Genomic DNA, 22,387 nt, shown 5'->3' on the forward strand with positions numbered 1-22,387 from the left:
GACAGCGGGAGGCAGCATGCAGGTAAAAAGGTATGTAATGCTTAAACCAAAAATGAACAAAAGGGAAAGAAAAAGGCAATGAAGCATAGGGATGGCTATGCAAAACGAAAGTAAAACTGTCAGGTTCAAACACTGATGACATCTATTAAACAGACCAGAAGCAAGGAATCATGCAGAGACAGAGTTAAATTTTGCTCAATTGAGGAGAGACGTTATTTGGGCTGTACTCTAGTTACAGATTCAAACTACGCTCTAAAGTTCAGCCCACGTGCTCCTGTATTTATTTGGGAGGTCCCTGGTTACATCACTGAAGCTGCTGCTGAAGGAGGTGGGGTAATTTCAGCAACCCCAGTTAGACACAATACATGACTATTCAAGAAATGCAAATGTGTTGATACTCGTGATATCGCCCTGTCTCGGCTCTGTCTGCGTCACGGCACTCGATGTTCGGCCTCGGTAGTCAGCAGGCCGATTCTGGAAACAAACACTGATACGAGACTGGCTTTGCACAAATAGAAAAAGTACAATGTCAGCACAATTGATAATAACTATAGCAGTGGTTCTTAACCTTGTTGGAGGTACCGAACCCCACCAGTTTCATATGTGCATCCACCGTACCCTTCTTTAGTGGAAAAAAAAAATATATATATATATATATATATATATATATATATATATACACATATATATATATATATATGTATATATATATATATATATATATATATATATATATATATATATATATATATATATATATATATATATATATATATATATATATATATATATATATATATATATATATATATATATATATATATATATATATATATATATATAGGGGTTTTTTTTCAAATTCAAGACAAAGTTACATGTTTTTTAGTGGTGCACAAAATGAACCGTGCATGAACATCACCTTGTTCAAAGAACAAAACCAACACAGTGCATGAACTCACAACAAATTACACACCTGCAAATCAGATGGAAAATTAGAGGGAACGTTGTTTGGGGGTATCCATAACATGCCGATAGGGAGAGGTTTTTATTTACACGATGAGTCGGGTGTGTCGTGACCTCCGCGGCGGAGGCTCCGCCGAACCCCTGAGGCAGACTCACCGAACCCCTAGGGTTCGATCGAACCCAGGTTAAGAACCACTGAACTATAGCAACGGCCCTTAAGCATAAGAGTTGTGTGATAATATACACATAATTATTCTAACAAAAACTGAACTGGCTACAAAGTAAACAGAAACAGAATGCTGGACGACAGCAAAAACTTACGGCGTCCGCAAAGTACATCGGTACATGACATGACAAGGAACAATGTCCACACAAAGAAGCATAGCAACAATTTAAATAGCCTTGCTTGCTAACACAAAGCAGGTGCGGGGAATAGGGCTCAAAGGAAGACATGAAACTACTAAAAAAAACAGGAAGGGCCACCAAAATAACAGCGCAAGACAAGTACTCAAGCACTACACACAGGAAAACACCAACAAACTCAAAATAAGGCACGACGACCTGGTGGAGTTTCATTTTTTAACGTTTTCTGCTGGTGTTGTGCCTGCGCATTTTTTTAATGAAAAAAATGTGCCTTGCCTCAAAAAAAAATAGAAAAACACTGCTCTAGACATAACTCTAAAAATAGCGCAATGTTAAGTCAATGGAGGTGATGCTAATGCTAAAACTAAAAACACAGAAGTTACTACTGTGGCCTCAGTAATAAAGTCTGACATCAGTGCTTATATTGCTTTAGTAACATAGGCTTCACTCAAAAAAAAAAAAAAATGCATGGCTAATTGTCACTGAGGCCTCAGCAGCATAAGACTAATTATTGGCCTCCAATAAAACGGAATATATATATTCAGAAAACAGTAGTGATTTTTACTAAGATACAGCAATTTTTAAAGTAGTCTTTAGCTTGAACTGTCCCGATGGCCCCTCCCTGTTGCACAGCCCATGCTTTAGTGTCCATGTCATCGCCCCGCGGATGCGTCACACCTGCGCTGACTCCCTCTTGCATCCTCCTTCACACAGGCAGGTTACAAAATGATCAGCGCTGGGATTTGCTGGGTTAAGGACGCTTAAAGCAGGGCTTTTATTGGCATGACGTCACATTAATTAGCGGCCACTTTGATCCTTTCAGCCTCTAAGCCTCAGTGCGTCCTGGGACACCGTCAGTGACTCTTTAGGGAGCGCGCAGGAGGATGCACTCAGCCCTGTAGGACGCTTTATTTCCCTCAAACTTCCCTCTGCGAGTGATGCTCCTGTAGGAAGACGCTTGCAAGAGTTGCAAAATGGCCGATAAAGACAGCGTGGAGAAGTATCTGGAGAACAACCCGCAGTTCGCCAAAGAGTACTTCGACAAGAAGCTGCGGGCGGAAGCCTTGTCCGCCGCTTTCTCCGCCGCCGTCCAGGTGACGGACACCGCCTCCTTCAAGGATGTCAACTCGGTGCAAGAGGCCGCCATCGTCTTCGAGCTGGTGCAGGAGATGCAGAAGCAGGGCCCGGTGGAGGAGTCCATCCACAAGGTGCTGCAGAGGCTGGCCCTCATCCTGCAAGCCGACAGGGTCAGCTTTTACCAGTGCCGCTCCAGGAACGGCACGCCCGAGCTCGCCAGTTGCCTCTTCGACGTGAACCCGACGTCCAAATACGAGGCCAACTTGGTCCACCCCCAGACTGAGATTGTGATCCCCCTGGAGTTGAGCATCGTCGGATTCACCGCAAATTCCAGAAAGCCCCAAAATGTCCCCGATGTGTCTCAGGTGAGAAGTGATGATCCAATGTTATTATTGTTACCCCCGACAAGGACGTATTATTAGTCAAAATACCTTTATTGTGATATAATGTAGTGGATGGAATATTGTCACACATTATCGACAATTTACTTGGTATCACAACACTCTCAGTGTGGTAATACTATTGGTATCATGATACTGTTGGTATGAATTAATCAATAGGTTTATTGTTGTTACCTCCAGCAAGTAGTTTCTATGTGGGACAAAATATTCATATCATTATATTGTCGATGCTCTGAAAAAATCTATGTGATTTATCCCAATATATTGATTTGTTATGATAATAATGATGATAATAATAAAAAAGATGTGGTGCATTTGCAAACAGCTAAAATTATACACAAAGCAAACTATAACCTGCTACCCAAGAATGTACAACAATTCTTCTCAACAAAAGAGGAGAAATATAACCTTAGAGGAAAACCTCATTTAAAACATTTGTATGCTCGTACAACACTTAAAACCTTTAGTATATCAGTATGTGGGATTAAATTGTGGAATGGATTAAGCAAAGGAATCAAACAACGCACCAATATGATTCACTAAGAGACTGTTCAAACTACAAGTGTTCACAAAGTACACAGAACAATCAATCAATCAATCAATGTTTATTTATATAGCCCTAAATCACAAGTGTCTCAAAGGGCTGCACAAGCCACAACGACATCCTCGAGAATTATGATGAACATCTTGAACCATTTTTTTCCCCCTTTTTTAATGTTTTTTTTTATTGAGACAAAGATTATTTATGCATTTAATATGTGTATGCTTACTATGGTATATTATTTATTTATTTATTTATTTCCACTGTTCTAAACAAGGAAATTGAATAAAACTGCAATGGTATGAAAAGGGGTAGAATTAAATCAGCTCTGCTTCTTTCTACTCCTTTTCGGACATGCTGTAATGATACAAATGGAATTGTATGATGCATTACATTGTATAGTATGCATGTTCGAAATAAACTGAAACTGAAACTGAATAATAACAATAATTGTATTTCTAGAGATATTTTCAAAAACTCCGAGATGCTTTACAGGGGAGAAAAACAGTCTATAAAATAGCGTATATAACAGTAAAAAAAAAAATTAAAAAGATAAACGATCAGTATCATACTATTGGTATCTTGATACTGGTACTGATCAACTGGTTATAACTACTGTAAACTGTAAGATAACCACCCTTTAAAAATTAAAGCTCTTGTATCTGATCCGACTTGATTATGTGCGTGTTTCTAAATAAATATGTTGTATTGATATCAATGGGTGAAATATAATGTGGTTGTCAGTATTTCTTATTGTACGATAGCTGCATCCTGATACTCTTAATATCACAATTGTGATACCAGCACTAATTGCAGACAGTGAGACAATAACCCAAGGTACATCTCTTTCAATTTGAATGATTATCTCGTTTATACTCTCAATAAAATGACTAATTGATCAAAAGGATGTTTAATAAGCCTTGGTGGAGGTGTATTCTTGGAGCTCTTGTATTGAATCTGATTGTGCAAGTGTACCTAATGAAGAGTGTGTTTGTGTCGCTAATGCTCTTAAACGGGATATAAAGAGGCAGCTTGCCTCTAAAAGCGTCCTCAAATCGTTTAATTTATTTATTTACCCAAACAATATGGAAGCTCAATTTGTGCTGAAAAAAGCAGCAAAGAGGGATTACTACCCCCGTGCTATCATTTATTATTATTTGAATTTGACAATCAGAAGCACTCGAATGTAAAAAAAAAATAATAATAATTAAAGACTGTTATCTCATTGTTCGTGTTGACTGTCATCAAGTTTGAATACAGAAAAAACAAACTAATCAGTGTTTGTTTACGTAAAGCAAAAAAAAAAAAAAACACTCCAGACAATATACATTTCAGAGCAGAAATAAATCTGCCGTGGTGAATGTGAACGGGGTCGCTGTTAATTAAACCACACAGGATTAAATGGACGACGTGTGTGTGTGTGTGTGTAAACTGGGTGTTCTCCCTCGGCAGAATAAAAAGTTCTGCGACTTTGTGGACAAGCAGACGGGCTACAAGACCAAATGCATGCTCACCTTCCCGCTGGTGGCCGACAAAGAGTGCCTTGGGGTCGTCACGGCGCTCAACAAGATCGGTGCGGCTCACTTCACCCCGGAAGATGAAGCGGTAAAGCTGCGTACACCACATAAAGATTGTGTTTGGTGGGTAATTCCTCTGGACGTTTTAGAACGTTGGAAAACAGTCCGGAGTCACACACTGCTGTGGGACGGCAACAGGACTCGCTGCAAGTCTGGCGGTTGTGCTGGTCATGGCGGGATGATCAGTTGGATTGAGGTTGAGGTTAAGACGCCATTGTTTCTGTCAGGTAGTCTCTGATAAACACTACTCTGTGGGGCGACCATGGATGATGGAATCCCAGATCGTGGCGGTATGGGATCACTACTAGTTGCTGAAATGCATCTTGATTTACATCACTGGCTTTAATTATGACGAGGCTTGCTTGTCCAGTGAGAAAGATGGCGCCCCACAACGTTGGGGAACATACCATTCCCCAACAGAGTGCATAGCAACTACACTGCAAAAAGTCAGTGTTCAAAAACAAGAAAAAAAAATACAAAAATGAGGGGTATTTTATTTGAACTAAGCAAAATTATCTGCCAATAGAACAAGAAAATGTGGCTTAGTCAAGACTTTCTAAAACAAGTAAAATTAGCTAACCTCAATGAACCCAAAAAGACCTTAAAATAAGTATATTCTCACTAATAACAAGTGCACTTTTCTTGGTAGGAAAGAAAATATGTTGAAAAATATTCTTAAATTAAGTAAATGCTAGTGCCATTATTTTGACATAATGATATGCGCTCGGCATTACATTTACTTATAATTAGGGATGTCCGATAATGGCTTTTTGCCGATATCCGACATTCCGATATTGTCCAACTCTTTAATTACCGATACCGATATCAACCGATACCGATATCAACCGATATATGCAGTCGTGGAATTAACACATTATTATGCCTAATTTGGACAACCAGGTATGGTGAAGATAAGGTACTTTTTTAAAAAAAATTATAAAATAAGATAACTAAATTAAAAACATTTTCTTGAATAAAAAAGAAAGTAAAACAATATAAAAACAGTTACATAGAAACTAGTAATGAATGAAAATGAGTAAAATTAACTGTTAAAGGTTAGTACTATTAGTGGACCAGCAGCACGCACAATCATGTGTGCTTACGGACTGTATCCCTTGCAGACTGTATTGATATATATTGATATATAATGTAGGAACCAGAATATTGATAACAGAAATAAATGGGGGGAGGGAGGTTTTTTGGGTTGGTGCACTAATTGTAAGTGTATCTTGTGTTTTTTATGTTGATTTAATAAAAAAATAAAATAAAAAAAATAAAAACCGATACAGATAATTAAAGAAAACGATACCGATAATTTCCGATATTACATTTTAACGCATTTATCGGCCGATAATATCGGCCTGCCGATATTATCGGCCGATAAATGCGTTAAAATGTAATATCGGAAATTATCCCTACTTATAATAAAAACTAATTTATTTTTCTTAATAAATTCAACAAGGCAACTGCTTGTTACTCTCGGGGTCTCCTAGCCACTCAGGCAAATCATATGGTCTAAAAATGCATTTTTCCATCGACAACGTGACATCATCGCGCCAAGTGCATGCTCTTTCAGTCAATTACTGCGCATATATACAGCCCGGAGCCCCGGCCAAAAATTTTTTAATTGTAATTTTGAAGAATTTATCTGAATGTGCATGAACTATTTCTGTTCAAAATTGTTAGAAATGTCACATGTTAAATGTTTCAATATTAACTGTCAGTTTACTGTTCTGTGCCAACTGTACTACTATATGAGTACGTGTTTTCTATTGTTTCATTGAAAATAAACCAGCAAAGTCCATTTGGCTGTCATTCGTTTCAATTATGAGACACAATTGAGTCAAAGTCATGATTTTTTTTTTTTCACGCTTGAAATAAGAAATTATTACTTTAAAAAAAGTAGTTTTATACTTGTGAGTGTTGATGACACAACTTTGCAACACTTGATATTCTAGTTTCAAGCATATTTTACTCAATATAGGTCATAAAATCTCAGCAACAAGCTGTAATATCTTACTGAGATCATTTAGGACCAAAACCCTTAAAACAAGTAAAACACTCTAACATAAAATCTGCTTAGTGAGAAGAATTATCTTATCAGACAGAAAATAAGCAAATATCACCCTTATTTGAGATATTTCATCTTACTTAGATTTCAGTTTTTGCAGTGTAAATTGGCAGTGAAGATTTGACACATGTTGCTTTTAAAAATAGGGCGTCGTCAAGAAACAGAGACATTATCTACCAAATGTTTTGTTTCTTAGTTTTCAGTGTCATCCCTAATCTGTCTGTCGTTGTCCTCAGCTCTTCCACAAGTACATGAACTTTGCTCAAGTCATCGCCCTGCAATATCACACCAACTACATGTTCAACGTGGAGTCCAGAAGGAGTCAGGTACTGTAAACACACTACGCCGGGGCTATTCAACTGGTGGCACTAGGGCCAAATCTGGCTGGGGAATGAACCCATACCCGCACCTGAGTTGAGTTCAAAAACATTTGTGTAGCAAATTCCTAAAAACACTAGGGTGTCTCTGTTGTTTAGAGGAACTTGGACCACTGTAAACACATTGGCAGGTCCTTGCATTGACATTTTAAAATTGTTAGCAAACATACACTATATTGCCAAAAGTATTTGGCCACCCATCCAAATGATCAGAATCAGATGACAGTGTCTGGTGGGGATGAACTTGACTGGCCTGAGTCTTGACCTGAACCCGATAGAACACCTTTGGGATGAATTAGAACGGAGACTGAGAGCCGGGCCTTCTCGACCAACATCAGTCTTCCAATGCGCTTTTGGAAGAATGGTCGAAAATTCCTATAAACACACCCCCACAACCTTGTGGACAGCCTTCCCAGAAGAGTTGAAGCTGTAATAGCTGCAAAAGGTGGACCGGCATCATATTGAATCCTATGGGTTAGGAATGGGATGGCACTTCAAGTTCATATGTGAGTCAAGGCAGTTGGCCGAATACTTTTGGCAATATAGTGTAGAACACTGGGGTCTAGACTTGTGACTCACATAACTTAGGCGTTCCTCTAGGCTCCCTTTTAAGTCCTCTCCTTTTTGGCAGTTACTCATACCAGTGGTGTTCCTCAAGGTTCCATTTTAGATCCTCTTTTTTTCATCATTCGTGCTATTTAGCAGGCTGCTGTAGGGTTCAGTTCAAAAAAGTTGTGAGAGACTCCCATTTTTTCAAGCAGATTCTTAAAAACACTAGAGTGTAGTCATAAAGACGATATTTGTCTGGCTTTTTGGCAGACGGTCCTCAAAAACAGCAGAGTGCTCCCGTAACTGTGACAAAATGGATTGACCTAAATTCAATGTCTACTGTAGGTTCTCCGAAATGTTGAAAATAGGAATAATGTAATAGTGAGGGGAGAGGTCGAACCCCCAGGGCCCTAATATAATTGCGTGGACTAAAAAATACTTATGTTCAAATCCAGAAAACTGCGTTCGCAAGAACAAATTCAGATGTATTACAGTGTGCGGATCCATGCACAGGCACACACTTTCTGGTAATCAACCAGGAATTGATTCCTGACTTCTGCTTGGATAGGCACGCCCCCTTATTCAGTGGCAGGCTGTGCGTTTCTCACCTAGGCCTTCAGTGATGTCCTACTTGGTCCTACAGTGTACAAAAGGGTCTATTTTTCCGCGCATTTAACATTCAATAAACCCGCTTCAGCCATTAAAACATATTTTACGTAGTACTGTCAAAAATAAAATAATTGTATAAAACAAATGAATCATGAAAAAAATGAAATACTCAAAATTTGTAGAACCCATCTGACGCCGTATAAACCAGTCGTAGTTCTTTGATTCGTGTGAAAGTGGCGGGCAAACCATTTCTCCGCTGGTGTTGTGCCAAAATGTGATTGCCTGCCAAAAATGTATTTCCTTCGCGGGAGCGCGCACCACTCGCTAAACCTGCATTGCTTAGCTTTGTCTGTCCACAGCGGATTACTAGGTGTAAGACAAGTACATTATCTTCATGGTTATTGTACCAGTGAGTTTTCTGTGGCACGGTTCTGGTGCCACTTCCTGTTTTCAGCTATAAGGCCTTACTAACAACAACTCGTGATCTGATTGGCTATCGCAAGTGTCTATCACCTCTATGTGTCCGTTGTTGATTCTGAAGGCTCCAGGCAGATTTGGTACAGCATGGCAACATAAGGTAGCTGAATTCTGATTGGATATAAACTCTAAACTAAAAAGGACAGCATTGGAAGGAGCATAATATGACATGAAGAGAATATGAATAATTTTAGATATCTAGGGAAAGTAAATAAAAAATACTTTTATCTTTAATTATGATCATGATTTCTGGTTATGTTAGGCCAGCAGAGAAGGCCTTGCTGGCTCTGACGGCACACCACTGTGCAAATCATATTGAAAGTAGCCATGTGCCTGAGATCTGCATGCTCTGCCCAATCACAATTCAGTAGTTGGTGCTTTTCTCCTCGCGATTCCAGCAAACTACAGAGGGATTGTGAGCCTGCCATTGCCGTGTCTCTGAGAACTGAAAAAGGGCTAAAACAAAAAAGAAATGGCCGAGTCGGGATGAAGGTGTACAAGTGGCCAAAACAGTAGTCCTGCACCTGGTTTGAAAAGATAGTCGCTGCAATGATAAGTACAACTTTAAAAGAGATGGGTGACTCGGATTACCTCCAATATAAATATAATTTGTGTAATTTACAACGAAATGTGTTCATACAGTAGCCTGCTCACAGCCAGATTAGAGTTTCATGGAATATTTGGTTTGCAATATTTTAAATTTAAACCTGCCTACGCTATCAAAAAGGATACAAAAGACTTTGCTCTTTTTTGATTACTCAATTTATTATTACAGCATAGGAGAACATCTTGCGGTAGCAGCTTTACGTGAACAAGGGAACAAACGCTTTTCGCGTCGTCCTGGCCAATTCCAGGTCCTACATGGCGGTCAAAGTGTCCCAACTTGTCGGATTATATTCTCAGCCATCTACTTTCCAGGTGAGATGCATGATTTATGATCTACAATAAACTTACAGGGAGCAGGGAAGCGAGTAAGCAGCAGACCACTCGATGATGTAAACCTAGGGACAAATGGAAGTGATTACGTCGCCGCTATAAATGTTTTCGTCTGCGTAAGCGTTTATAATAACAATATCACTTGTACTTGGTTAATATTCAGGTCACGAAATGTAAATGGAGTATGTACATTTATTTAATATTTACAATGCATTTAAAAAAAAATCTGTCGTCATGTCTTTCATAATGATTGTGAACGATAGGTAAAATTCCAAAATAAGTGCAGTTCCCCTTTACTACCTGAGGCCCCAGGTCCTTAGCTTTCTGGAAATGTGGCCCCAAAACAATTTAGTTGAAGTAGACCCTCCATCCATCCATTTTATACCGCCTGCTTCAAAAATATTTGTGGCTTTTTTTTTAAGTTAAATTCTGAATTGCTCTGTCCAAAGGTCCTGCTTTGGTCCGCTAGTAAAGTTTTTGAAGAGTTGACGGACATCGAGAGACAGTTCCACAAAGCTCTCTACACCGTGAGGACATACCTGCTGTGTGAAAGATACTCGGTGGGCCTCTTGGACATGACCAAGGAGAAGGTCAGTCTTAAAGAAGAACTCGTGGACTACAAATATGGTGCTTCAAGTAATCTCTCATACTACCTTGTTAGGAATTCTATGACGAATGGCCGGTGAAACTTGGAGACGTGGAACCTTATAAAGGACCTAAAACGCCAGATGGAAGGGTAATAAAGTGTTCTTAAAGACTATCTTTGCTGCCTTTGGTCCACAGGTTCTTACATTCACCTTTTTCAAAATGCAGGAAGTTATCTTTTATAAGATAATTGACTACCTCCTGGAGGGCAAAGAGGAAATCAAAGTCATACCGTGAGTGGAATCACTAAAACTTCCACCCTGCACAATACAACGTCCCTCAGCGGAGTCCAAATCTGATTATTATGGTTGTTTTACTTGTCTTTCAGTGGTCCTCCAGCAGATCATTGGGCTCTGGTTAGCGGACTACCGACCTACGTGGCAGAGAACGGCTTTGTAGGTCCCACACACAAAGACAACAATGATATAGAAGTAGAGATAGTATTGCGTTAAAGACTCTAACTGCTCAAATTATATTACAATATATATTCAATTACCTAAATTGCAAAGAAAACAGGGTGTTTAAATTAAAACCAGGCCAATATTGTAAAGAGGTTATCATTTTCGGTATGTATCCTGCTGTGGACATTTGGGTTTTCCACTATCGGTGTGGTTAGACGTGAGGGTAAATACATTAGAGCTGCCTCTAAAGTTCACACTGAAAGTGACAAGTTAGCCTGAAAGCCAAAAAACTTTTAAGAGGTACTTAAAATGTAGGGGAAAACACGTTCATTTATAGAGCACAATTCGTACACAACGCAATTCAGAGTACTTTCCAGAAAATTACAAGAAGGGAAAACTACTAATAAAATAAGCATAAGACTATTCAAAATGTATGTTAAAATCATAAACATCATCATAAAAACAATCATTATTCAAACTAAAATCAAAGAGTGTGGATACAATACTTAGAGTTGTCATATGCAGAACTGAATCAAAGTGTCAAAGTGAATCAACATTTGAATTGACCCTAATGAACTATGACCAATGACCGCTCCCCCCAAAATAATTAAAAACAGGGTGTGCCCTGCCTTCTGCCCGAAAGCAGCTGGGATAGGCTCCGGGGGCCCCGAACTCAAAACAGCACTTTTTCAAATCAACACCCCACATTTGAATGAATTTGAATCAACTTAATTATTTCTTCCCAATAGAAAAAACAGCTACATTTTAACATGTAACGTGTCTTTTAAAAAGAACAACTAACTATTAGTTAAAAATTATTGTATAAAAACAATACAATAGAATGTATTACAAACTAATACAGTAGTTTTTGTAATTAATTGATAATAATGTACAGTATTTACCTTGGAGAGTAAACTTTTACAGTATTTTCCTTTTCCGTCAAACACACCATCAGCAGCTTCTCCATATTTCCATGGCTAAATGTGTGTTGTTTAGATATAATTTTAACATTCTTGGTCGCCGTTAAGACTCATTCTGCTTCAGTATGGTGCAGACTAGCAGTGTCATGTTGTAATTGCCAAGTTAGCTGCACACTCGGTGATGTTATTGATGATTTCAACTTATTTAACTTTAATATTTTGGAGCGGATGAGAAAGAAGTAAACACAACTTGGACATTTGTTAACTACATTTATGCCCTTCCATTGTGTAAAACAAATAACTTTTCCAAATCATTCATCCCCTCTGCACTCAGATTCTTAAAATTTTACATTTTTTAGAGTGTTGTATTGTACTGTTTATGTATTTTTTGACTATATATTTAGTGTGTGCAATGTGTAGGCTTTGTGAACCGCAACAACCTGCTGCTCAAAATGAATTTCCCCTTGAGGGATTAATTAAATTGTTTGAATTGAATTGAAAATAGCTAATTGTTGACCAAAGTACGCCAAGTGTAACATGCATGCATTTCACATAAACAGCTGAGTATCAACATTTTAAAGCGCATGCAGAGGTAAATAAAGTTTCTGGATGCTGGTCTCTAATAATATTTCAAGTGCCATCTTGTCCTTTGCCCCATTTGCCTTGCTTTTGTAAACACCCGTAAACTATTGGAGACTCAGCGGGTAATTGTCGGGGCGTTATTTGGAGCATTTCACGAACAATGCAACCGTTAGTAATATGTACAATATTAACTTCAAGCAAATGAAATGAGGTAAAAGAAAAAGTGGTGTCTTTTTTTGCAGATTTGTAACATGATGAACGTGGCTGCAGATGACTTCTTCACGTTTCAGGTCGGTGTTTTTGTTTTTTGTTTTTTAATATACATACATATACTGAAAACAGTAAAATTCCAAAGAGGTCCAAATAGACCGAACACTGGGATGTTCCAAAGTGTACAGAGAACATGCAATCTTTCAATCAATTGTTCTATTATGTTGTATAAACTTTAATGTTAAACCAAAATGCCATCTGCCATCTCCCTACCAGAAAGAGGCAGTGGATGAGACAGGTTTCGTCATCAAAAACTGCCTGTCGTTGCCCATCGTCAACAAGAAAGAAGAAATTGTGGGCATTGCCACTTTCTTCAACAGGAAAGACGGCAAGCCCTTCGACGAATACGACGAGCAAATCACAGAGGTACGATCAAATCTATGCCAAACTACAAAACTAATTTCTGATAAAAGTTTCCTCTGCCTCAGAATAGACCGTAAAGGGTAAATGAGTTCTCTCTATGCTAGGTAACAAACACAAAGAGAGCACACTATGATATTTGTAATTCTCCGTTGACATTAAATGACCATTTTTGCTGTCTGAGTCACAATGGAAGCCCCGTATTCCTGAATAAGAAAGGTACTTCTCTGTGAATCAGGAAATGCTAGTTTAGAAACAAACAATGCGCTCCGTGTTACCTTTTTATTCAATGTCCACAGCTCTCTTGACGAAGAAGTGCAATCTCACAAATTAGAACATTAATTAGTAAAAGATCCGTGTGAATTAAAAATGTCTGTGCGTCAAATCAGGTCTCTTTATTTATTCGAGGAAGAAAAGTACCTAAACAGATTTTCCACTCGTTTTCTCTGTGAGGTTAATTAACGAGGCAATTAGATGAGTTAGTGAAATATCCTCTCACATCCTTTTCCTTCATCTTTCTTCCGTTCTCTGAGCCTTCTTTTTCAAACTTATTTTGTACATCCGCTGTTCACGCCGCAGGCCCTGACCCAGTTCTTGGGCTGGTCCGTCCTCAACTGTGACACCTACGACAGGCTCAACCGTATGGAGTACAGGAAAGACATCGCCCAGGAGATGCTCATGTACCAGAGCAGGTGTACGACCGATGAACTACAGTCCATCTTGGTCAGGATTTCCTCTTACCGTGACCACACAGACCTTAGAAAAACTGAATACTGAACTATGTCTTTTTTGTTTCTATCTCTGTTGACACACAGAACACCAAGGAAAAGTTTGATAGTGAGCCCGAAGACTGTGACCAGAAAGACATGTACAAACTATTGGTAAGTTGGATTTTAAACGGATGGATAGAGACTGCAATTTTTCTCAGCCGTTTGTCAATGGAAATTACATGAATGCATGATAAATGGTATGAATGGTCGGATGGACTAATGGAGTTAGTAAGAGAGGTAGATGGATTTCCACAGAGTAAAAGCAAACGTATTTGGAGAGAAAATAAGCTTGTTCTTAGTCTTGACTTTTTGTCTATGAAAATTAAATAGATGGATGAACAGGATGGAAAGATGGATCATTCCAATGAATAAAAGTGCAAGGTGGATGGTTGGAAGGGGAGATGAACTGGATAAATGACAGTTTCATACTGTAATAGAAAAAAAATCTAGGTTTTCAAAAACCTTTCCCAGCAGGCACTGACTTTGAAACAACGTTGCAAAATAGTTGTATTTGTAAACCGAGACAACGTTGGTGTCTAAAAACGGATAAATAGATCCCCGTTGTTGGTTGGAAAATGACCAAATTTCAATGGTCAAATCAACGTCACAACCTGACACTCAATAAACGTTGTAAAAAAGCATGTTGTTTCAAAGTTGTATTTGTGTTGTAAAATATTGGTTGTAAAATGACCAAAATTCAATGGTCAAATCAACATCAGAACCCAACATTGATTAGACGTTGTCAAAACGCATGTTGTTTCAACGTTAGGTTTGAGTTGCCCAACGTCAGGACATAATCCAACAAGTTCTCAACGTTTTTTTAGTGTCTTGTGCCTGCTGGGTTCTTATTGCTGTCTATTGAAGTTGGACAGATAAATGGATGGATGGATAAACTGACTGGTTAAATGATATTTCCATGAGATATATCAAGGAGATAGACAGATATGACTATACTCAGTTTTAGCTTTTTGTATTGAGACGGAAAAGAAGCTTGTTCTCAGTACAATTTTTGCCGAAAGAAATTGAATAGATGGATGGACAGATGGACGATTCCAATGAGTAAAAGTGTAAGATGGAGGATGGATGTATAGGTTGATGGAAGGGTATGTGAACTGGTTAAATGACAGTTTCATAGTGTAATAGCAGAAATATCAAGGTTCTAAGAAACCTTTCTTATTGCTGTCTATTGAAGTTGGATGGACGTTAAATAAATGGATGAATGGATGGATAAATAGATTGGTTAATTGATATTTCCATGATGACTATCCAGAGGATAGACAGATATGACTACACTCAGTTTTAGCTTTTTGTATTGAGACAGAAAAGAAGCGTATTCTTAGTCCACTTTTTTGTTTAAAGAAACTGAATAGATGGATGGAGAGATGGATGGAAAGATGCATGTTTCCAATGGGTAAAAGACTAAGATGGATGATAGGTGGATGGAAAGGTAGGTGAACTGGTTAAATAACAGTTTCACAGTGCAATAGGAGAATTATCAAGGCTCTAAGAAACCTTTCTTTTGCTGTCTATTGAAGTTAAAGTTAAAGTTAAAGTACCAATGATTGTCTCACACACACTAGGTGTGGTGAAATTATTCTCTGCATTTGACCCATCACCCTTGATCACCCCCTGGGAGGTGAGGGGAGCAGTGGGCAACAGCGGTGGCCACGCCCGGGAATAATTTTTGGTGATTTAACCCCCAATTCCAACCCTTGATGCTGAGTGCCAAGCAGTTGGATGGATAAATGGAAAAATGGATGGATAAATAGATTGGTTAACTGATATTTCCATAAGATATATCATGAGGATATACATATAAGACTACACTCAGTTTTATCTTTTTGTATTGAGACGGAAAAGACGCTTGTTCTTGGTCCACTTTTTTGAAATTGAATAAATGCATGGACAGATGGATGGAAAGATGGATGTTTCCAATGGGTAAAATACTAAGATGGATGATAGGTGGATGGAAGGGTAGGTGAACTGGTTAAATGACAGATTCACAGTTCAATAGCAAAAATATCAAGGTTCTAAGAAACTTTGCTTTTGCTGTCTATTGAAGTTGGATGGACAAATGGATAAATGGATGGATGGATGGGTGGATAAATAGATTGGTTAACTGATATTTCCATGAGGTTTATCCAGAGGATAGACATATAAGACTACACTCAGTTTTAGCTTTTTGTATTGAGACGGAAAAGAAACTTGTTCTTGGTCCACTTTTTTGTCTAAAGAAATTGAATAGATGGAAGAAAGATGGACGATTCCAATGGGTAAAAGACTAAGATGGATGATAGGTGATGGAAGAGTAGGTGAACTGGTTAAATGACCGTTTCACATTGTAATAGCAGAACTATCAAGGTTCTAAGAAACCTTTCTTTTGCTGTCTATTGAAGTTGGATGGATAAATGGATGGATAGATGGATTGGTTAACTGATATTTCCATGAGGTCTATCCAAAGGATAGCCATATAAGACTCCACTCAGTTTTAGCTTTATGTATTGAGACGGAAAAAAAGCTTGTTCTTGGTCCACTTTTTTGTCTACAGAAATTGAATAGATGGATGGAAAAATGGACGATTCCAATGGGTAAAAGACTAAGATGGATGTTAGGTGGATGGAAGGGTAGGTGAACTGGTTAAATGACAGTTTTACAGTGTAATAGCAGAAATATCAAGGTTCTAAGAAACCTTTCTTTTGCTGTCTATTGAAGTTGGATGGTTGAATGGATAGATAGGTGGATGGATGGATAAATAGATTGGTTTACTGATAGTTCGAAAAGGTCTATCGAGAGGATAGACATATATGACTACACTCAGTTTTCGCTTTTTGTATTAGGACGGAACAGAAGCTATTTCTTGCTCTACTTTTTGTCTTGGGAAATTGAATAGATGGATGTAAAGAAACAAATAGATTAGTAAAGGACAGTTCCATTCGGTAAAAGCAACACTGCGGAATAACGCGTTTTGTCTATGGATGTAGAGAAATTACAACACAATAAAGTATTTGGTTGTAATAAAGTTCCATAGTGTACTATCAGAACTGTCAAGGGGGGAGTCTCTTGTCCATGGAAAATGAATGTATGGGAGAATGGATAGATGTATTAATAGATGGACTGTTATATCAGGAGATGAACAGATTGACAGAAAGATAGCTGGATGAATGGATGGATTTTTAGGATTAAAGTTTCACAATGTAATAGCAGAACTGTTTAAGGGACAGATAAGAATGTGCTCAGTCACAGGTTTCTTTGGCATATAGATAAATACATTCTAGGTAGATCGATTAACAATGGTTTGTATTACATATCTGACTGATTCATTATTGAATTGTGCAGAGAGGAACGTGCCCGCCAGCCGACAACGTCAATGGCGAAAACTTGTACAACTTCGGCTTCAGCGATTTCCCCGTGTCCGAGTTCGACCTCATCAAAGCCGGCATTCGAATGTTCTTTGAACTCGGGGTGATTGAAAAGTTCAAAGTTCCAGCAGAGGTGAGGGTGGTCGCACAAACTTTCTGTTAAAGATTGGAAGATGGAATATTTCTGTATGTGTCGATCATGTCCGTCAACGTTACTCCATCAGACGCTGACTCGCTGGATGTACACGGTGAGGAAGGGCTACCGAGCCATCACCTACCATAACTGGCGGCACGGCTTCAACGTGGGCCACACCATGTTCTGCCTGCTTCAGGTAGCAGAATTATGATTTATTAAGATTAAAGATTAAAGTACCAATGATTGTCACACACACACTAGATGTGGTGAAATTTGTCCTCTGCATTTGTCCCATCCCCTTGGGGAGCAGTGGGCAGCAGCGGCGCCGCGCCCGGGAATCATTTTGGTGATTTAACCATGCATTATTTACCCAGAATTGTAATTTAACACAACGTACAACAATAATGTACAACATTTAGTTGATTATTCCATTGCAATTAGTTAATGGTAATGCACATGCCTGCATTATGCCATTAGTATGTTGTATAGTAGCAGGCACAGGACATTGATACAATGTTGATTATACATACATGTCCTTTAAACTGACTATGAAACAATGTTGCAAAATAGTTGTATTTGTAAAATTAGACAACGTTGATGTCTAACGTTGGAGTCACGTTGTTGGTTGGGAAATGACCCAATTTTAATGGTCAAATCAACGTCACAACCTGACATTGATTAAACAAAAAGCATGTTGCTCAACTTCAGGACCTAATTCAACAATTTCTCAATGTAGTTTTTAATGTCTTGTGTCTTGTGTGTTGCTGCTGCTGCGTGCTTTGCACTAGTCCTTTTTTCCCATCCCACTTAAATAACCGTTTTACCTGCATGCCACTCTTTGTCTTTGCATCCTGGGGTCCCACCAATGGTGGTAGTCTGTATTAAAGGCAAATTTCGATCGACACCGTTAGGGATGTATCCTTTACAGGGCACGCAAACATCTTTACTAAGATTACTTAATTATTTGAAAAAGGCACCACAGAAAATCAGTTAAGGAATAGAAATAAAAACATTAAACATACTGCAAGAAAAGTATTTTATACTGCTTTGTTATTTGTAGTTTTGTTTGACCTTTTAAACAAGTTAGTATGTTAGTTTTCTGGGTTCATAAGTAAGAGTATCACTCAAAACTGATCATTATTACCTTTGGGAAATGTTTGTATAAGACCAGGGGTTCTTAACAGTTTTTACCTAGGGGCCCAACTTTTCCATTACATATGGGCCCAGGGTCCACTCAAATAGTAACACTGAATTAGTGATCTTAATCTTGATTGTAATCTTATTTGAGTTTGAGTTTGAGTTTGAGTTTATTTCGAACATGCAAGCATACAACATGATACATCACAATTTCCAGTTTCTCTTAATAATTGTATCTAACCTACTTAGAGATTAACAAAATAAATTATATCATAAAGGCTTAGGCCAGGCTGATTACACACATAAATACCAATCAAATATACTGCATGGAATGGAGGTAAATTGTGTCTTTGTTACAAAAGCTTAACACTGAATTTATATACCAGAATTCTTTACATTTGAATTTTGTGAACTGATTACCTCCATTGTGGGAGTCTCGCAACACCATACATATCAAGTCAGCTGTCAACCCGACTGGCATTTGCTGATGGAGGATCATCCAGGTATAAGAGTCCTCCTGGTTGGAAGGGTGGAGTCTGCAGCTGGGATAGGCTCCGACCCCCCTTTTTTAAATAACATAAATTAATGAATTTTTTAAAAAATTTTTGTGATGTGTAATGTCTATTGTTCAAATGTACGGCAGTGACAATGAATTTTCCCAAGCGGACCAATAAATCTGAATCTAAATCTAAAATCTAAATTAATCCAAATTTAGTTAAAATTAGAACATTTGGATTACCTAAAATTAATTCATCGAAAAACCTAAATGAATGAATCCAAAATATAGTAACGCTGAGTTGTGAAGCAACACTGAAATTTTAAACACACAAATTTGCTCACAAATTTTTATTCAATTAAATCGCTAATTCATTTGATGTAAAAAGTATTCAGTTCACAAAATGCAAACGCAAAAAACTGTAAAAAAAAAAAAAATGCTTTCCTAATAAAAAAAAAGAATTAACCTCCATAAAAGGTACCATACAAAAAAACGGATTAAAGATAATGTACATACAATTACTTTGTGCTAAAAAAATTAAATTCTAACTACTGTAATTTAAAAAAAAAACATTCTTCTTAACTAAAGTGTCATTTTAATTATAGTGCAAATGAAAACACAGCGTCATCACTTTAGTCATAACTTTTGCGCTTAAGAAACTTGACTTTAGCTCCGGACTTCTTCTGTTTGCTTGATGTTGTCATTACTGCCACATGTGGTGGAAAAGTGTATTACAACCGAGTAACGCTGCGGCACATACGGAGCTGAGAAACCGCTATTTTTTGGCGGCCGTCTAAGATGCGCTCATGGACCAACAATGAATGGTTAAGAAACACTGCATTACGGGGTACATAATGAAGCGTCCTGTGCGGTTATAGTAATGCACCTCTCCCCATGTGCAGACAGGGAAGCTGAGGAAGTACTATTCCGATCTGGATGCCTTTGCCATGGTAGCCGCCGCCTTCTGTCACGATATCGACCACAGAGGCACCAACAACCTCTACCAGACAAAGCAAGTCCAAACGTCACACTTCACGTGTGTGTTTGTGTGTAGTTGTTTTTTTTTATGGATTTTTCTTTTTTTTCAATTCCGCAGGAGTGCGTCTCCTCTTGCCAAACTTCATGGCTCATCGATCATGGAGAGACACCACTTGGAGTACAGCAAGACCCTCATGGCCGAGGAGGTGTGATTGCGTTCGTTTAACTCCAATGCCGTCCCTTTGTCCGTCCCTAATAATGCGACATGATCCTTCCTTGCAGAGCCTGAACATCTTCTGCAACCTTCAGAAGCGGCAGTTTGAGACCGTGCAGCATCTGTTTGACGTCTGCATCATCGCCACCGACCTGGCGCTCTACTTCAAGTGCGTTACCATGACAATCTCAAGTATAAGTTATTTAAATTAAAAGCAACAAATTGTAGAGCGGAGTAAAACTTAACAAGTGAAATTAGAATTTAGCGAGTGGGTAAACATGGAAATGGATGAACAGAATTGCTCGGATTTTATTTCCTGGCCACGTTCTCGCAGTCGCTTGTTGCTAGGAAGAATTTGTGTGGCCGCAATCTTTTGTCCCACAGAGGCAGCAAAAGGACCAAAAGGATCGTTCGAAACCCACCGAGAAAATTGCAGATAAAAATTACAATTCAATCAATGCTCTGTATTAAATGTGAAACACGTACTGTAATGACCATCGCTACGTCTGTCGTGTTACTGTTTTTTGTTCCTGGCCATGTTGTGCAGTCTTTGTTGCTAGGCAGAATTCGCAGGTACAACCTTCTATGACAGATTTATTCATACAAACACATTTCAAAACTGAATCCTTACTCTGTATTACATTTAAAATGTGTGTATGTAATTCCCTCAGAGGCATTTAATGGATTTTTTAGTTTTTTTTACTTTGTCACATTTAATGATTGGGTGGTCACTTGTTGCTAGGCAACAATTGGTAGACACAATCGTTTGAGACAGATTTATTCATATAGACTTAGACTTAGACAAACTTTATTTATCCACAAGAGACATTGTTCCACTCAATAGCTCAGTTACAAAGGATGGAAAGGGTAAGGATGGAAAGGATAATGCAGGTATAAAGTAGACTAAAAATGTACCATTGTACCAATATAAAATATAACATATAATTTAATATTGATTACATACATTGATATATGAACTAATTTCACAACAAAATCAAAACAGGTTACAGGTTAAAAAAAAACTCATTCTGGTGACATGGAGATGTCCTGAAAATTTCTTATTTTAAAAGTATTAAAAAAAATTTTTTTAATCGATTTTCAAAAAAGTATGAATCGATTTAGAATCAAGATAATAAGAATCGCGATTAGAATCGATTTTTTAATGCACCCTTACTATATATAGTTACCTCCAGGGAGTTTGTTGGATTATTTTTTTACGACCTTGTTACATTTGAGTGGTAATTCGTTTCGCTAGGCAGAATTTTGGCGAGACTGGCTGCAGAAGAACATTGCTCTGTATTCAATATAAAATGCATGTTTGTGTAGTCACTTATTGCGAGACAAACATGCAGGCTTATGCAGCAAAATACTTTTGATTTGGCAGAAGCACATTTTGCTCTGTATTTAATTTAAAAAAAGAGGCATTTGAGTGGTTACTTGTCACAGGCACAATTTGGGCATTGCTGCACCACAAGATAGAAAAAGGACAGGGAGATTTGGCAGCAGTGAAATTCCTTCAAAAATAGCACTTTATGGAGTTTATGTACACAAACTAATGCTCTATTCTGTATTCAGTGCACAATATATATTGCAGTTGCCACAGTAATGAAAAAAAAAAAATGCCAGTGACCAGTGAATATTGTTCGAAATCTTCCACGAATTTGAGTGATTGTGTGTTCTGGCGCAGAAAGAGAACCATGTTCCAGAACATTGTGAACGCCACCGAGCCAATGGCAAACGAAAAGGAAGCCGTGGACTACATTTCCAACAACCCCACCAGAAAGGAGGTTATCATGTAAGGAGAAAAAAAAACATGTGAATATTGTAGTTCAGAAATCTCATGCCTTTCTCCTCTGGCCTTCCAAGGGCCATGATGATGACCGGCTGCGACCTGTCAGCCATCACCAAACCCTGGGAAGTGCAGAGCAAGGTGGGCGTCTTTCACTGTTGGCTTTCAAAATAAATGTCCGAGGCGGTGGCTGTAAAACAACACAGATTGAATTGATTGATTGATTGATTGATTGAAACTTTTATTAGTAGATTGCACAGTGAAGTACATATTCCGTACAATTGACCACTAAATCGTAACACCCGAATACATTTTTCAACTTGTCCACTTAAATTGATTCATGATACAGATATATACTATCAAATATATACTAACATCATGATACAGTC

The 22,387-nt window shown here is 38.2% G+C and overlaps 1 protein-coding gene across 1 annotated transcript in view; it reads left to right on the plus strand.

The window, feature by feature from the left end:
• The first annotated feature begins 2,174 nt into the window (after nucleotides 1-2,174).
• pde6c (phosphodiesterase 6C, cGMP-specific, cone, alpha prime) overlaps nucleotides 2,175-22,387 on the plus strand; it is a 35,343-nt gene continuing 15,130 nt past the window's right edge. Inside the window, exons 1-18 of the mRNA XM_062055659.1 lie at nucleotides 2,175-2,768; nucleotides 4,798-4,950; nucleotides 7,230-7,319; nucleotides 10,391-10,531; nucleotides 10,603-10,677; nucleotides 10,755-10,819; nucleotides 10,915-10,981; nucleotides 12,732-12,779; nucleotides 12,976-13,125; nucleotides 13,699-13,842; nucleotides 13,935-14,000; nucleotides 17,226-17,381; nucleotides 17,473-17,580; nucleotides 19,920-20,029; nucleotides 20,114-20,201; nucleotides 20,278-20,378; nucleotides 21,897-22,004; nucleotides 22,076-22,139. Of these exons, the coding sequence (XP_061911643.1) occupies nucleotides 2,301-2,768; nucleotides 4,798-4,950; nucleotides 7,230-7,319; nucleotides 10,391-10,531; nucleotides 10,603-10,677; nucleotides 10,755-10,819; nucleotides 10,915-10,981; nucleotides 12,732-12,779; nucleotides 12,976-13,125; nucleotides 13,699-13,842; nucleotides 13,935-14,000; nucleotides 17,226-17,381; nucleotides 17,473-17,580; nucleotides 19,920-20,029; nucleotides 20,114-20,201; nucleotides 20,278-20,378; nucleotides 21,897-22,004; nucleotides 22,076-22,139 (2,202 nt within the window). The 5' untranslated portion in view covers nucleotides 2,175-2,300. The remainder of the gene's footprint in view (nucleotides 2,769-4,797; nucleotides 4,951-7,229; nucleotides 7,320-10,390; nucleotides 10,532-10,602; nucleotides 10,678-10,754; nucleotides 10,820-10,914; nucleotides 10,982-12,731; nucleotides 12,780-12,975; nucleotides 13,126-13,698; nucleotides 13,843-13,934; nucleotides 14,001-17,225; nucleotides 17,382-17,472; nucleotides 17,581-19,919; nucleotides 20,030-20,113; nucleotides 20,202-20,277; nucleotides 20,379-21,896; nucleotides 22,005-22,075; nucleotides 22,140-22,387) is intronic.

This window comes from Entelurus aequoreus, linkage group LG08, assembly GCF_033978785.1.
Source record: "Entelurus aequoreus isolate RoL-2023_Sb linkage group LG08, RoL_Eaeq_v1.1, whole genome shotgun sequence".
Lineage (NCBI taxonomy): Eukaryota > Metazoa > Chordata > Actinopteri > Syngnathiformes > Syngnathidae > Entelurus > Entelurus aequoreus.